The 15280-nt window shown below is 47.9% G+C and overlaps 1 protein-coding gene and 1 long non-coding RNA gene across 2 annotated transcripts in view; one reads left to right on the top strand and one right to left on the bottom strand.

Moving 5' to 3' along the window:
* LOC138364941 (uncharacterized) overlaps nt 1-15280 on the top strand; it is a 508777-nt gene that overhangs the window by 413438 nt on the left and 80059 nt on the right. The window lies entirely within an intron of this gene.
* The window catches only part of LOC123759123 (uncharacterized), a 145536-nt gene that overhangs the window by 57640 nt on the left and 72616 nt on the right, over nt 1-15280 (bottom strand). The window contains exon 3 of the mRNA XM_069325023.1: nt 2918-3183. Coding sequence (XP_069181124.1) covers nt 3028-3183 — 156 coding nt within the window. The 3' untranslated portion in view covers nt 2918-3027. The remainder of the gene's footprint in view (nt 1-2917; nt 3184-15280) is intronic.

Below are 15280 nucleotides of genomic sequence, written 5' to 3'. Positions count from 1 at the left end.
TGGATGTTTCATGCCAGCCTGCAGGCACATCCTGCCTAAAATATACGATGATGTACTGTACATTTAAGAAACAAATCTGGGTCACAGGTCTGTGGAGTGTGGTTAGGCTTACGGAGTCAGCCGGTCCCTCCCCCACCACCAACACACCTCCCCCTCTCCCCCCACCACCGACACACCTCCCCCTCTCTCCCCACCACCGACACACCTCCTCCTCTCCCCCCACCACCGACACACCTCCCCCTCTCCCCCCACCACCGACACACCTCCCCCTATCCCCCCACCACCGACACACCTCCCCCTCTCCCCCCACCACCGACACACCACCCCCACCCCAAACCCATACACACACACACACACACACTCTCAAAGGTCACGTGGTTCACAGTTCACTTCAACACCCATATATCGCTTCCTGCCTGCCTGCCTCCTTCCCACCCTGCCAGCCTGCTCCCTTCCCAGCCTGCCTCCTTCCCAGCCTGCCTCCTTCCCAGCCTGCCTGCCTGCCTCCTTCCCAGCCTGCCAGCCTGCCTCCTTCCCAGCCTGCCAGCCTGCCTCCTTCCCAGCCTGCCAGCCTGCCTCCTTCCCAGCCTGCCAGCCTGCCTCCTTCCCAGCCTGCCAGCCTGCCTCCTTCCCAGCCTGCCAGCCTGCCTCCTTCCCAGCCTGCCAGCCTGCCTCCTTCCCAGCCTGCCAGCCTGCCTCCTTCCCAGCCTGCCTTCTTCCCAGCCTGCCAGCCTGCCTCCTTCCCAGCCTGCCAGCCTGCCTCCTTCCCAGCCTGCCTCCTTCCCAGCCTGCCAGCCTGCTTCCTTCCCAGCCTGCCAGCCTGCTTCCTTCCCAGCCTGCCTCCTTCCCAGCCTGCCTTCTTCCCAGCCTGCCTCCTTCCCAGCCTGCTTCCTTCCCAGCCTGCCAGCCAGCCTGCCTGCCAGCCAGCCTGCCTGCCTGCCAGCCTGCTTCCTTCCCAGCTTGCCTCCTTCCCAGCCTGCCAGCCTGCTTCCTTCCCAGCCTGCCTCCTTCCCAGCCTGCCTTCTTCCCAGCCTGCCTCCTTCCCAGCCTGCCAGCCAGCCTGCCTGCCAGCCTGCTTCCTTCCCAGCCTGCCTCCTTCCCAGCCTGCCAGCCAGCCTGCCTGCCAGCCTGCCTGCCAGCCTGCCTCCTTTCCAGCCAGCCTGCCTCCCCCCCTGCCATCATGCTAACGGGTAGTGTGTGTTAGGCTTATCTTCGGGAATGAGCCGGTCTCACCCCCACCACCAACAAACCACCCGCCCCCCTACATCCCATCTCTCAAGGTCACGCGGTTCAACCGCGTGACTACCACTCACTCCCTGCCTGCAAGCTAGCCTGCCTGCCTGCAAGCTAGCCTGCCTGCCTGCCTGCCTGTGCCTGCCAGCCTGCCTGCCTGCCTGCCTGTGCCTGCCAGCCTGCCTTTCCCTCCCTAATTCTCACTACTTCCATCCCTTCCTGCCAACCTCCTAGCATCTCTCCCTACCTCCCCCTCCCTCTTAGCATCTCTCCCTACCTCCTAACATCTCTCCCTACCTCCCCCTCCCTCCTAGCATCTCTCTCCCCCCCTCTCTCACTGATTCTCCCCCCCCCTCATTCATACTGCCTCCCACCTAAGTTCCATCGTCCATCCACCCACCAGTCAGCCATCACTGACGCAATGGGTGCATTTGGAGCCAACATGGTGCACAGATGTTTCTTGATTGTGCAGATATGTAAAACAAAAGCACAGAATGAACATTCCAGCCTTATGGCAATTCAAAATAATAGGAATAATAGGCCGTGAATCTGTGAAGTCACAGTGGGCAAACTGGACCATCGCCCACCCACCACCACAAGCCGGCGTGACGCTTGGCGGACCCCTTCCTACCCGAACTTTGTTCGGGTAGCATGACTCCCCAACCCCAATCGGGAAACTGGAAGTTTCGGATAACTAAAGTTCGGAAACCAAGTGGTGCTCTGTAATAGGTATTTGTATGGTCAGCACAGTAACTGAACCAGACTATGTGATGTAGTCATTGCGCGAATTTGCCTTGGCTATAGACACATCTGGCAGGTTGGTGAGGCTGAGCCACTACCAGAATACTCAGATTGTAAACTCTGTGATAAACCTTTAATGCATTCACTAGAACACTATATTGATGAATGTGAAACCGTAAAGGACTTTAGACCTGGCCTCTTGTACCACCAACTGTGTAACTATTTTATTGACTCAGGTGTTCTGGACGACATCCTAACAATTTACCCAAAATTTGCTTGTCCATTTTAAAGAATGAAGAACAATTTTTATTTATATTACTTCTAAGCTGCATCACTTATGAACCCATCCCTGCCCTTGTGTGGCAGTGCACAGTAGAAAGTTGTTTTCGCATATCCATACATTAAAACATTGATTGTAACCATGATATATGCATGTGCTTCAGCCTACAGTTTAGACCTATTGTCTTATGTATGCCCCTCTGTCCTGCGTGACAGTGAATACCAGCATTATCCTCACTTTAATAAGACTATCAAAATCCTCAGATTAGGCAAAATTGTAATTAATTTTGTCAATAAAGATGTTAATAATAATAAAGGTGTTGGACCTGTAGCTCCAGCCCCCCCCCCCCTCTACTGGCAGGGGGTTGGTGCTGGACCTGTAGCACACTGTTACCCGCTCTCTGCGCCTCTGTGAGGGGGCCAGGATCCCAGGTTCAATCAACGTGCAGCACAGAAATGGTTCACGTTTCTTTTCATCTGTTTCCTCTATTCACCTACCAGTAAATATTTATCCAGGAATTAGGCAACTACTGTGGATTGTATGTTAAGGGAAGTCAGTAGTTGACCTTGGGGAACCCCGATAAAGCTAAAAACAGGCTTCCTCTCCTCAAACTGCTACTCAGTATCTTGTGATATGACCTATGAGAGAAAATTAAAAACTTACTGTTAATTGCTTCTCGGGTATCTCTCCAGTGATTTGCTGAACTTTATTCATGATGCTGGAGGCTGAGTCTCCCAGGTGTACGGGGTCAGCTGTGGCACCTGTCTCCGTGGTCATCTCCTCCAGGGCCTCCCTGATGGTCTCCTGCACCTGTCATTACCAACACAAACATTAATGGTGGAGGCTGAGTCTCCCAGGTGTACGGGGTCAGCTGTGGCACCTGTCTCCGTGGTCATCTCCTCCAGGGCCTCCCTGATGGTCTCCTGCACCTGTCATTACCAACACAAACATTAATGGTGGAGGCTGAGTCTCCCAGGTGTCCGGGGTCAACTGTAGCACCTGTCACTGTGGTCATCATCTCCAGGGCCTCCCTGATGGTCTCCTGCACCTATCATTACCAACACAAACATTAATAGTGGAACCTGGACTCTAATGAAACATCAGGCTATAAGTAAAGTAACTGCACTACAATGAAGCATCAGACTGAGTAAAGTAATTTGACAAAATAAGATGGGTGTAGTGAACACTGAGTATTGACCACAGTGTAGAGAAACACCAAAATGACAGTTGACATGGGTGTAGTGAGCACTGAGTGCTGACCACAGCATAGAGAAACACCAAGATGCCAGCTGAATTTATTATTAACAATGTTTAAGGTGTTAGAGCAAAAAAACAGCATTGAATGTAATAGAACGCCATTTTCTGGGGGAGACCTGGAAGATTCCCGGAGCTATTCAGGCTGATATGGATATATTAGACTTTGGCATCAGTCATGTGAATGGAGTTCTTAGCTCTACCAGGGACCATGAGCCAGAACCTGGCCCACTCAAATAGGCACAAGGAGCAATGGCCTATAGAAACCCCCATATTATTGGAAGCCTTCTGTGTCTGTCATCGACAGAGTCAGGCACCCAGAAAGGTAAATGCCCAAAAACAAACGCCCATTCTGGTTAAAATATTGCTACTAAAAGCCAGACTATTGGACAGAACTCCCCAAATGAAAAACGAGCATCATGTCACAACAGTCACACCTTTGTTTTCTGCGCAGCTCTTCCCTACCTGGAAGGGGGAAGGGGGAGCCCCAGACCCCCCTGTGCTGACTATCCACACCCCTGTTCTGAGGCTGGATGTCAAAACACGCAAAAAACTATCAACCGGAGGGAGGTTGCCTGGGGAGCCTCTGGGTCTGGCATTTAATTATATTCAATGCTGATTTTCTGGGGGTCCTTGGAGCTACTTACCCAAAGACAACAACAGGAGGGACTTACCCAGGAGACGGTCGCCACTCGCTCCTCAACTTGAAGTCGAGACAATTGGCTGCAACTGCTGACCCAATGCGACACATGCCAGACTAGAGAATGACCGAATGTCCTTTCAGTATGACCACTATTCCAGTGCATGCAAAAATGGAAGCCCCAAGTGCAGCAGGTGCACAGGGGAACACAGCTACAGGGAATGCACAAGCCCAACACCCAAATGTGCTCTATGCAATGATGCACACATTGCAGTCTCGCACCTATGTCCTCATAGGCAGGATGCAATCAAGCAATTGCAAGAAACGGCAACAGCAGCCCGTTAACAAGCAACTATTACCATTCCTGCCCCTCCTCCACCAGTAAATGCCTGGGGTATCCCTAACCAACAACAGGCCCAGTCGGTCGCCCAAGGGGGACACCAAAGCATCCAACATCCCCATAACCCCACAGTTATACCAGAGCAAACCCAGAACCATACACAACAGGCCTCAACACCTAACTTTCTCGCACCAAACCCCGATCCTAAGTCCAGCTTAGGGGCCGAACTCCTAATATTTGCACAAATCCAATTTCCAGACAACCCAGTGAAGCTCCTAGGTTTCTGTAACTCACTTAGGAAGGACAATGGCCTGCCCCCTGTCCATATGTCCGAGGACTCGCTTGTCTACTTGACTCCTAACATCACAACAACCGCCGGTCAGGCCCAAGCACAACCCAACAACCCCAACCCTAGTACTCCCTGCCTCCAGACCTCAACCAATGCCCAGGAGACACCAAACTCCCAGAACCACCCCGGCCCCTCCACCCCGACAAACTGTCAAACACCTAGGTCCACCCTTTCTACAGCAATCCCACACGGGATTATACTCAAAGCTCTCACAGACTTCCTTGCCATCCGGAACCCCATCCGGGGCCCCTAGGAACAGGCGCCTCTCAAACCGCAGTCCCACAACAATAAATTCCACACAACACTGTTCCAAGAGGCTTAGGACCAACACTCACAGCCGAAGCCCATCCCCTGAGGACAGAGCAAGGGCAAGCAGCCCCCCTAATTCTCCACCAGAGAGCGACTCTAGCACCACTGACGTGGAAATCATGAACAGCAGTGACACCAAGACCCCTCAATGGCACAGCAACGTATGGGAAACCCCAACCCCAACCAATCCCCTGCCGGAACCAGGAACAAGATCCCTGGCTCAATAGATTTCCCTCCACCTCCACAAATAGCAGCAGCCAAACCGAATATAATAACACTGGCGCTAGAGCCAAACAAACACATACGTCTCATAGCCAATAATGGGGATCACAATTCTTCAGGTGAACATCAGACATTACTTCAACAACAGATACCTCCTCACTCTGGAGGTAGCCAGACTTAACCTAGATATTATCTTGCTCAATGAAACAGCGGTTAGACAGGACCAGCACATCTCCATTTGGGGATATTCCACCAGGGAAGTCAACAGGAGGATGTACAGTGGGGTGGCAATACTAATAAGAAGAGGGCTCTCTTACCGCCCCATCCTCATAGAAGATGACCACTTTCTTGCAATTGAACTCACCACGTCACACGGCCCTCTCAACGTCTGCACCGCATATCTACCACCTAGACTGGCCTACCTCCCCTCCATCCCTCTGAACAGGCTGCTCGATAGGAACCTCCCTACTATCATCGCAGGAGACCTGAATGCCCACCATCAGGCCTTATTCAACGCTCCTGCCAGGCCAGACCTCAAGAGCAGGCAGCTCTTCAATTTAATGCAAAACCGGGACCTCTCCTTCCAAGGCCCCCACTTTAAGACGTTCTTTGCGGGCAACCAGAGGGGCACCCCTGACATAGTGCTGACCAACAGGGATTGTGACCAGTTCCACTGCAGAGTAACCCCAGGCAAGAACGTGGGGTCGGACCACATCCCTGTGGTCACAACCCTCCAAGCAACCCCCCTTCAGGTATGTGGCACCTCCCAGGCCCAGACTGGAAACCATTCGTACCCGGGAATATGACACCTTCCTTGCTGACGACCCCATCATTGAGTTCGAAAACCTCCCAACCCAAACGATCGACCAAGCAGTAGACACCATCCACAGCCGCATCCAGCTCGCAACTGAGGCCACTTGTGAAATATCCACCACAAGGACTTACCACCAATATAAACCGACCCGAGAAATCAGAGGCAAAATGAATGAGTACTAGCGAGCTTGCCAAAGCCACTACCAAACTGGCCAGCCACCAGCATTGACCCTACAAACACTCAGAAGGGAAACCATAGACCTAACGCTGACTCACAAGAACTACATTTGGAGAACCCTTGTGAGGCAGGCCAACCAGTACAAAAGGGAGCCAGGAGCTTTCTGGCGCAAGATCAGACAGCTCTTGGGATCGGTTAACCCCAGCCTCACCCACCTCGTGCACATATTCCTTGACGAAGATGACGAGGAGCAACAAGAAAAAATAGAAGACCCGCAAGACCAGGCTGACCTCATGGGCGCAGTATGGAAAAAGACACTCACGGCTTAAAACAGCAGAGCCTTCAACAACGTTCACTTTGAACGTGTCAACCAATGGACAACTGGAAACGCCGCCTCGCTTCACAGCACCCCTCTGATAGACCTGACAACCCTAGAAGACGACCACCCTCTAACAAGACCCATAACTATGTTAGAGATGAGAGGAGTCATCAAAAGCATCCAAGATGAGGCCCCAGGACCATCGGGGATCAAAGCGTTGCAGATCAAACTTCTACCAGGCAATCTTCTGCAATCCATACTCAACCTATTCAACGCTATGCTGGCATCGGGTCACATTCCTGTAGCATTCAAGTCAGCCAAGATGATATTCATTCCCAAACCCAAGAAAGACCCCCACCAACCTGGCAACTACCGTCCAATCTCCCCCTTAGACACAATAGGCAAGTGCTTTAAAAAAATCATGTCAAACCGTCTTAACTACTACATGGAGTACAACAACCTCTTCACAGAAAAACAGTTTGGCTTTCGAGCACATAGTTCAACCCAGCACGCAATAATCATCATCTACGACGCCGTAAGCTCAATTCGCAAGCAAAAACAGGTAGCTTTGATTACGACGAGGGACGTACACAAGGCCTTTGACAGCCTGTGGCACGATGGTCTTGTGTACAAATTAGCAGACTTACCATCGCAAAACTGGACCCTCCTCAGGCTGATCAGAAATTTCCTTAAGAATAGGCAAGTTACCCCCAGCTTCAAGGCAAAAGAGGCCGCAGCCTTCACCCCAACAGCTGGAGTCCCCCAAGGATCATGCTTGAGCCCGGTTCTCTTCAACATCTTTGTAAACGACCTGCCCCAACCAGAGTATAGGGACACCATTATCGTGCAATTTGCGGACGACGTAACAGACGTAATAACATCTAACCCAAGCAGCCAAGCATGCAACTGTAACCCGTAAGGCAAACGTAGAACTAGCCAGGACTGCTAACTGGGAAAGGAAATGATGGATCACCACTAACCCAGAAAAGATCCAATTAAGCACTGTCGGCTGTATGGCCTTCTCAATCGAAAATGAGGGGGGGATAAGAATCAGGGGTGAAACCATAGCCATCTCAAACTCCAACACAGTGCTCGGTTACAACTTCAACAGGCTACTCAACAATTCCCAGTACGTATCCTAGAAGACAGCGATGGCCCGGGGCTCACTGGCGAGACTCTTTCGTTTCAAGCAAGCCCCATCCCACATCAAGCTCCACCTGTACAGAATGATCATAAGGCCTAGCCTGGAATACCCTTACGTCCCCCTGAACCTCACCAACAAATCCAACATGCTGAAGATCCAACGAGTACAAAACAAAGCACTTCGCTTTGCGGAGGGCCTGACTCTGATAGACAGGGTAAGAACTGACCAAATCCATGAGACGCTCAACATGAAGCCAATGAACATCAGGCTCAGCTACCTGGCCAGAAGACAGCTGTACCGCATGAAGAACATGTATGTCCCAGACCCCGAAGATCCCTAGGTAGCAGAAAACACCACCAGCGACTACGAGATCCACGAACCACCACACAGAACCAGAAGAATCACTCTCCAACAAAAAGTGATCAGACACATCCATGATGAGGCCTTCCCAAGACCTCAAATACTAAGCGGCCTGCCAGACGACCCAGATGAGTGGCCCATCCCGGACCCCATCTACACCAAATGAAGAATAAAGAAAATATATATATATATATATATATATATATATATATATATATATATATATATATATATATATATATATATATATATAATAAAAAAAAAATAAATAAAACTCATAAAAAAAATATATAAAACCAAAAAACCCTTTGTCATGGTATCAGAAGTGCAACTACCCTGATGTTACTAAGATTAACCTCCTTCAGCCAACTCCATCGGCTCTAGTGCTTTAGGACACCAGCAAGGTCACAAACACTAGCCCCCCCAACCAATGTACTGACAACCCAACATAACACACATGCAAACAAACAACACATACACAAATGTCAACCCATGGTGGACAGGCCACCGAACTTTCAAACTTCCTCTCTCTCTACACTTGCATCCTCTTCCTGAATTTCATCTCCCCATCCCTCTACCTCCCCCATCCTTTTCAATCCCTTTGGACATCAAAGCAAAGCACCGAATGTCAGGCCAAGACATGTTACCGAAGACGGCAGCCTACACAGCAAACTTACAAACGTTGTGGGCACAAGGATAGACCGCAGGCTGGCTGGACCAAATAACTCTGTGGATGACCTGGGAGACCCGAACCGTGGAATAGGGAAGTTGGGAAACCAGGTCAACCCAAAGCATGTCTCCGGCCACCGAGGCCGTGGCACACATGTAACAGCGGAAAGCCGCAACCGGACACAACACATGATGCACCCTTGGCCGAACCAACCAAGCATCAACAACCTAAGGACTACTATAGAAAGTAGCAGTCTCATTCTTTGTCAGAAAAGAAGGAGACGGCTGCAACCGAAAAACCTACCACCGGGACCAAAAGAGCAGGAAACCCCTGCGCAGGAGGAGAGTATGAAGCTCCCCAACCCAAACCCCCCAGAGGCCAATGCCTACAAGAAAAAGAGCTTTGGAGAAACAGTCCTGAACCGAAGCGGCCACCACAAACCGAGGAGAAGATAGAAAAGAGTGCACCCAGTAAAACAACCAGGATGGCTCAGGCGGCATATGAGCAGGCCGGAGGTGAAACAACACACGAGACAGCTTGCAGAAGAGTGCAGAAGTAACATCAATGCCGAACGCAAGCTGCAGTGACTCTGCCAGCCCCACACGATATGAGGCGACAGTACTGTAGAAACCCACTAATCCGGAAAAAATCGTGGTCGGATAAAGTTATCTCCTAATCTGGCCAAAATGACCATGGAAGCCGGACTAGCGGATATTTGGCCGGATCAACGACCTAACACTCGTACACCACCACCAGGAAGGGGGGGCAGTCATGAAGGGAGGGAGGGAGTCACCCTCACTGCTGCTCACTTCCTCTGCCCCACCCACATTCACTGCCTCCCTCCCCAAGAGATCCTTCTGTAGGTGGCAGTAGATTGCCAGCCAGAAATAACCTGGAGAATTTCCATTTAATATAATAAAGCATTCATAAAACAAGTATTTTTATATCTTTTTATTATCCTTATAATATTACTAAAGAAAATCTGTAACCAAAAATATATATGAGCATGTACATCCAGAATTTAACCCTCAAACCACGCATATCATATATAAATGATATCAGTGACAAAACCGAAACTGCGCACATCATTTATATATGATTTCGTGTCTAGCGCTATAATTTAAACGCCCCGCCTGGGATAGGGGTAGTCATCGGTGAGCCTCGACCGAACATAAACAAACCCCGCCTGGGAAAAAAATCCAGCGTGGGTCCCCCTTTGTGTACAGAGCTCAGTTACCTGGCGGACACCATGGCGAGCGCATCACGTTCCGACGACCAACCTCGCTCAGCGAGACGTTCCTCGCGACCTCTAACCGAGGACGAAATTACTCGTAATTTGTTCCCGGATGGTGATGAGTTTGATATAGACGACTCAGACTTTGATCATGACTATACACAGCCCTCAGAGGTGGATACGACCGACGACGAGTGTGAACATGCTGGCTCCACCAGGGCTAGGCCTAGCATCTCGCCCATGCCTCCTTGCCCTCACTCCACCCCAATTTCTGCAAGACCACACAGTTCATGTGCTCCCTTGCAAGATATTGATGTTTTGCTCGACAATTCTGAAGAAGGTGAATCATTTTCCGGTTTTAGTGACTTAGAATCGGAAAATAGTTTTGCTAGTGCCAGTGGAGGAGTGTGTGGTGTTGCCAAGCGACAATTTGTCGCGTCAGCAGCATCTGGCCAAGCCATGCGGCACCGCATGGCACCACATGAACAAAGACCCTCAACATCGAGGAATTTTCCATCACCATCCCTGCCCGCCCCTACTGTTCCTAGACCTGCTTCAGCTCCTGGTACACGGTTTCCTCGCCGTGGTGCCACTATTGGCTCTAGAAAGACACCCGGTGTTTTTGTGTGGAGTGATGGGACAGATTTTGTTCCACAAATTCCTGTTTTTGATAATTCGGATGTTGGAATTACAGACATTTTCCCTGATAAAGGTGCAGATATGTGTGAAATGGACAATTTTACTGCGTATTTTGATGAGCCGCTAATGGAACATCTTGTTCATGAGACGAACAAATATGCGAGTGATCTCATTGATGAGGAGGAGTTATCCGATTTTTTACGTTTGCAGCGATGTAAAGATACGACTGTAGGTGAAATGTATATTTTTGGCACTGTGTATGTTGATGAAACATTGTGTCAAACACGTAATCGATCATTATTGGAGCAAAGACCATACTGTTCCAACACCAATGTTTGGCAAATATGTGTCTCGAGACCGATTTGCGATAATCCTCAGGTGTCTTCACTTTGCAAATGATGAAGACAGGAATGATGAAGATAGGCTTTGGAAGGTAAGGCACGTACTGAATGAACTTATCGGAAAGTACAGGGATTTCTACGTACCAGCTCAGAAGCTTGTGATTGACGAATCCCTTGTGCTTTTCAAAGGACGTCTTGCCTTCAAGCAGTATATTCCCTCCAAACGCCACCGATTTGGATTGAAATTCTTTGTACTCTGTGACTGTGAAACAGGAATTGTGTTACATATGATAATGTATACGGGTACAAATGTAGACATTCCTGCTAATGACCAACATGGCTTCTCAGGTAGTGTTGTGAAGTCACTGCTTGCACCATATCTGAACAAGGGCCACATTTTATACACAGATAACTATTATACCAGTCCCTTGCTAACTAGGTTCTTGCTTGATAATAGAACTGGTGTGTGGGGCACAGTGAAGGCAAAACGAAGGGAAATGCCAGTGTTTCCAGGTGCTATGCAGGTTGGTGATTGCGAGCTCAGAAAAACAGGTGGAATACTTTCAGTGCGGTGGAAAGACAGGCATGAAGTGAACATGTTGACCACCATTCATGCTGGAACAATGCTGGACAGTGGCAAGGTGAACAGAACCACCAGAGAAATAATCTATAAGCCAGATTGTGTCTTGGACTATAACATCAACATGTGTTTGGTGGATAAATGTGATATGATGGTGGGGGCAGTGAAGTGTGTACGGAAAACAGTGAAGTGGACCAAGAAAATGTTTTTCCACCTCGTTGACGTAACAATGCTGAACAGTTACAATATGTATCTTGTCAAAACAGGTGGTAAACGTAATTTCCGTGCATTCAATTTTACTGTAGTAACACAATTACTACCGAAGTTTGGCAAAGTAATTCCTGGTGTACAGAGGCCCATTCTGAACCCGGTATTGCACCATGCTCCAACACCCAGGCTCGCTTTCAGGGATGCCTTTTTGACACACAATCTCAGGTTTTTACCACCAACTGGAAAGCGTGCAGTAGGCCAGCGTGCGTGTGTAGTATGCTGGTCAACAACCAAGAGGGAACAGAAAAGAAAAATGGTGATGACTTGGTGCACAGCGTGTCAGGTCCCTCTGTGCCATGTCCGATGTTTCAACGAGTATCACAGTCTTGATGACTTCTAAATGTCCAAACCGGTGCCAAAACATGTAAATACAGAATAAGTGAGTGTATATAGTGGAAATAAATCATAAGAAATAGTATATTTTATTGTGAAATAAGACATTTTTGTGCAAATACTTGTGACACTAATATGTGGATACAATATACATTGACAACAGTTTTATGTTTATAAATCATCTTGTGAGAACATATTTAACCACACCAGTGAAAAAAATGGGTGTAAAATACGCCATAGATACTGTAAATAATAACGTGCAAATAAATTCGCGCCAACTCGCGCTCCTCCTCCGTCGCGCCTGACTCACCCCGGGCGCACAGCGGTCCAGCGAAGATCAGGCATGACGTCATCGATGATCTTCTCGGGTCATTTACGTCCACGGTAGGTGTAATTAATTTTTTTATTATTTTTCCTGTGCTCAGGGAACACAAATAAAGAGATTAAAAACAAAAAAAAAAATTTTGGAATTTTTTTTTGTTGTTGCACGTGTGGGTGTTAATTCCATTTGTACCCCGAGCGGTTTGAGGGTTAAGAAACAAATCTGGCTAATGGGGTCGAGTGTGTTAGGGTTTTGGAGTGAGCCAGCCCTCCCCCACCACCGACACACCTCCCCCACCCCCACATTCCATATACACACTCTGCTATACTGGTCATGTAGTTCAACTGTCCATAATACACAAGTAAAAATGTATTTGTTTAATTAATAAACAGGAAGCAATAAAACATGTTAATTATTATTAAGTTATCATAAGACTGTTGTGACGGGAAAGTGTTGGAGTGTTGATGTTCGGCAGTCCTCCAATGGCAGGTGTCAAAGCCTGGTCACACTTTAAACAAAAATATAGACTGCTTGCCTGTTGTCTGTGATAAGTAAGAGGGAGGAACACGTAAAACACAAAATATGAACAATGAAACTTTAATATATTTACTTTAAACATGAATGAAAATAAAGACAAATCTCGGGAAGTTAAATTACAGTTAAATAATAAAGAAAATGCAAGGACAATGTGAAATACAAAATACAATGTTAAAATGGTGCTGAGAATATCGGCTATGGCTGAAACCTCCCTTAGTATACGAGCTAATGAGCGAGTATGCCAGAGAGAGATGTCAACCGTAAGAGCACAAGGAATATTCTGAAGTGGATAGCTGGTCAGGCTCAGACGTCGATTCGTGTAGAGGGCACTGAGGTGTAGGGTGCAGGTGTGCGGCTGGCGAGTCACCAATCAGAAGCAGGCAAGCTGGTGAAGGGTAGTTAGCTGGTTTGATGACGAGCCGGCGTGAGGAGGGTGTGTGGAGTGGGGGGATTTTGGATATGTTTTGCCTCCTGGTCAAAACGTTTTGTGCTACTGGTGACGTATCTTGAATGTAGCATCTTATACTTGTGTCTTTGGCGTAACTTAAAGTAGGGAAGAGCAAGCTCAATCTCTCTTGAAAGAGATTATCGTCACACTGTACACTTAACACAAAAATCAACATTTAACCCTCAAACCGCTAGGGGCCCAAATGGAATTCACACCCACAGGCGCAACAAAAAAAAAAATCCAAAAAATTCTTTCGTCTTATAGAAGTGTTCATTTTTGTTCCCTGATCACGGAAAAAATAACAAAAAAATCGTAGGTGGAATATTTTAGCCGCAATAGGGTAGGGAAGTATGGCAAAAATGGGGCGTTGGCAGAACCTTCGCCAGACGAGGTCTACTCCGCCCGAGCTGTCAGACGGCAGTTGCCACAAATATATTATTACCTAATTATTTCAATGTCTCTGATTGATTTTTCTTAGTTTTTTTGCAGTAATATTATTCCATACAGTGAATTGTGGTATATTTATATTATAAAATGTGTGAACCATCGCTGTACTCAAAATTACGGTGTGCATATTAGTGATTCAAATATTATGTTCATAAAACAATAAACAAATAGTTTCACTGTTGTTACACTATATACACAGGTTATATACAAGTATTTGCATGTTTTGTACACCATAACGAACTACTAAGTTGGTCTTATGAGTCAAAAAGCAACGAGGAGTGATCGTCAAACACCAGCGAGCCACTCACTGCCACTCCTTCCTTCAACACCACCTCACTCACCCTCATTTACCTCCCACAATACTTTTTCTGTACTTATTCACTATACACAGACGTTATATATAAGTATTTACATGTTTTGTTCACAATAACTGTACATCTAAGCTTGTATGGTGAGTAAAGGCCACAAAGACGTAGCTACTCACACAGTCAGCTGATCGGCGGCCGCCCTCAAGGCCAGACGCACTAATATTTGTCATCCAACAATATTGTTTGTGGTGTTATTATGCTATATACACATTATATATAAGTATCTACCTGTTTTATTCACCATACCTGAACAAATAAGCTGGCATGGTGCCCAAAGATCATAGTGGCCATCAGTAAACAACATGCCAAGTCGTGCAGACGACGCTCCTCCCTCACCAAAATGGCGACTCCCAACCTACTCCTCTCGCTGTTATCTCACACTATACACACCTTATATATAAGTATCTACATTTGTGTTCACCATATCGAACCACTAAGCTGGTATGGTGAGTGCAGTCAATAAACGGTGGCCACACACAGTCAGAAAACGACGCCACAACCCTCCCTCCCACAGCCTTACTCCTCCCTCCATGGAGCACAGCGCTAAATATCACCACAATCCTGCTATTATCAGAATCCTGGTCAGTTTTATCACAGTCAGGGGGCTTCAGTAATACTATCACTGCTAAATAATAGCAGTATCATTTATATTATGGTATTTGTAGGCGATGCTGTGGTCACAAGCTGAACAGCGGTGCTGTGAGCTCGTGCTGCATGCACCAGACTTGGTGGCTTGCTCAATACTGATGCTGTAACACCCAAGAATGTTGGCCTGGATTTTTTTTCTAGGTGGCATCTGGCAACTATCGGTCGTTGCTGTACTATAGCTGCCCCTATCCCAGGCGGGGCGTTTAAATTATAGCGCTAGACATGAAATCATATATAAATAATGTGCGCGGTTTCAGTTTT

This window comes from Procambarus clarkii, chromosome 15, assembly GCF_040958095.1.
Source record: "Procambarus clarkii isolate CNS0578487 chromosome 15, FALCON_Pclarkii_2.0, whole genome shotgun sequence".
NCBI classification, from domain to species: domain Eukaryota; kingdom Metazoa; phylum Arthropoda; class Malacostraca; order Decapoda; family Cambaridae; genus Procambarus; species Procambarus clarkii.
The sequence above is the reverse complement of the archived record's forward strand: the minus strand, read 5'-3'. Positions and strand labels throughout refer to the sequence as shown.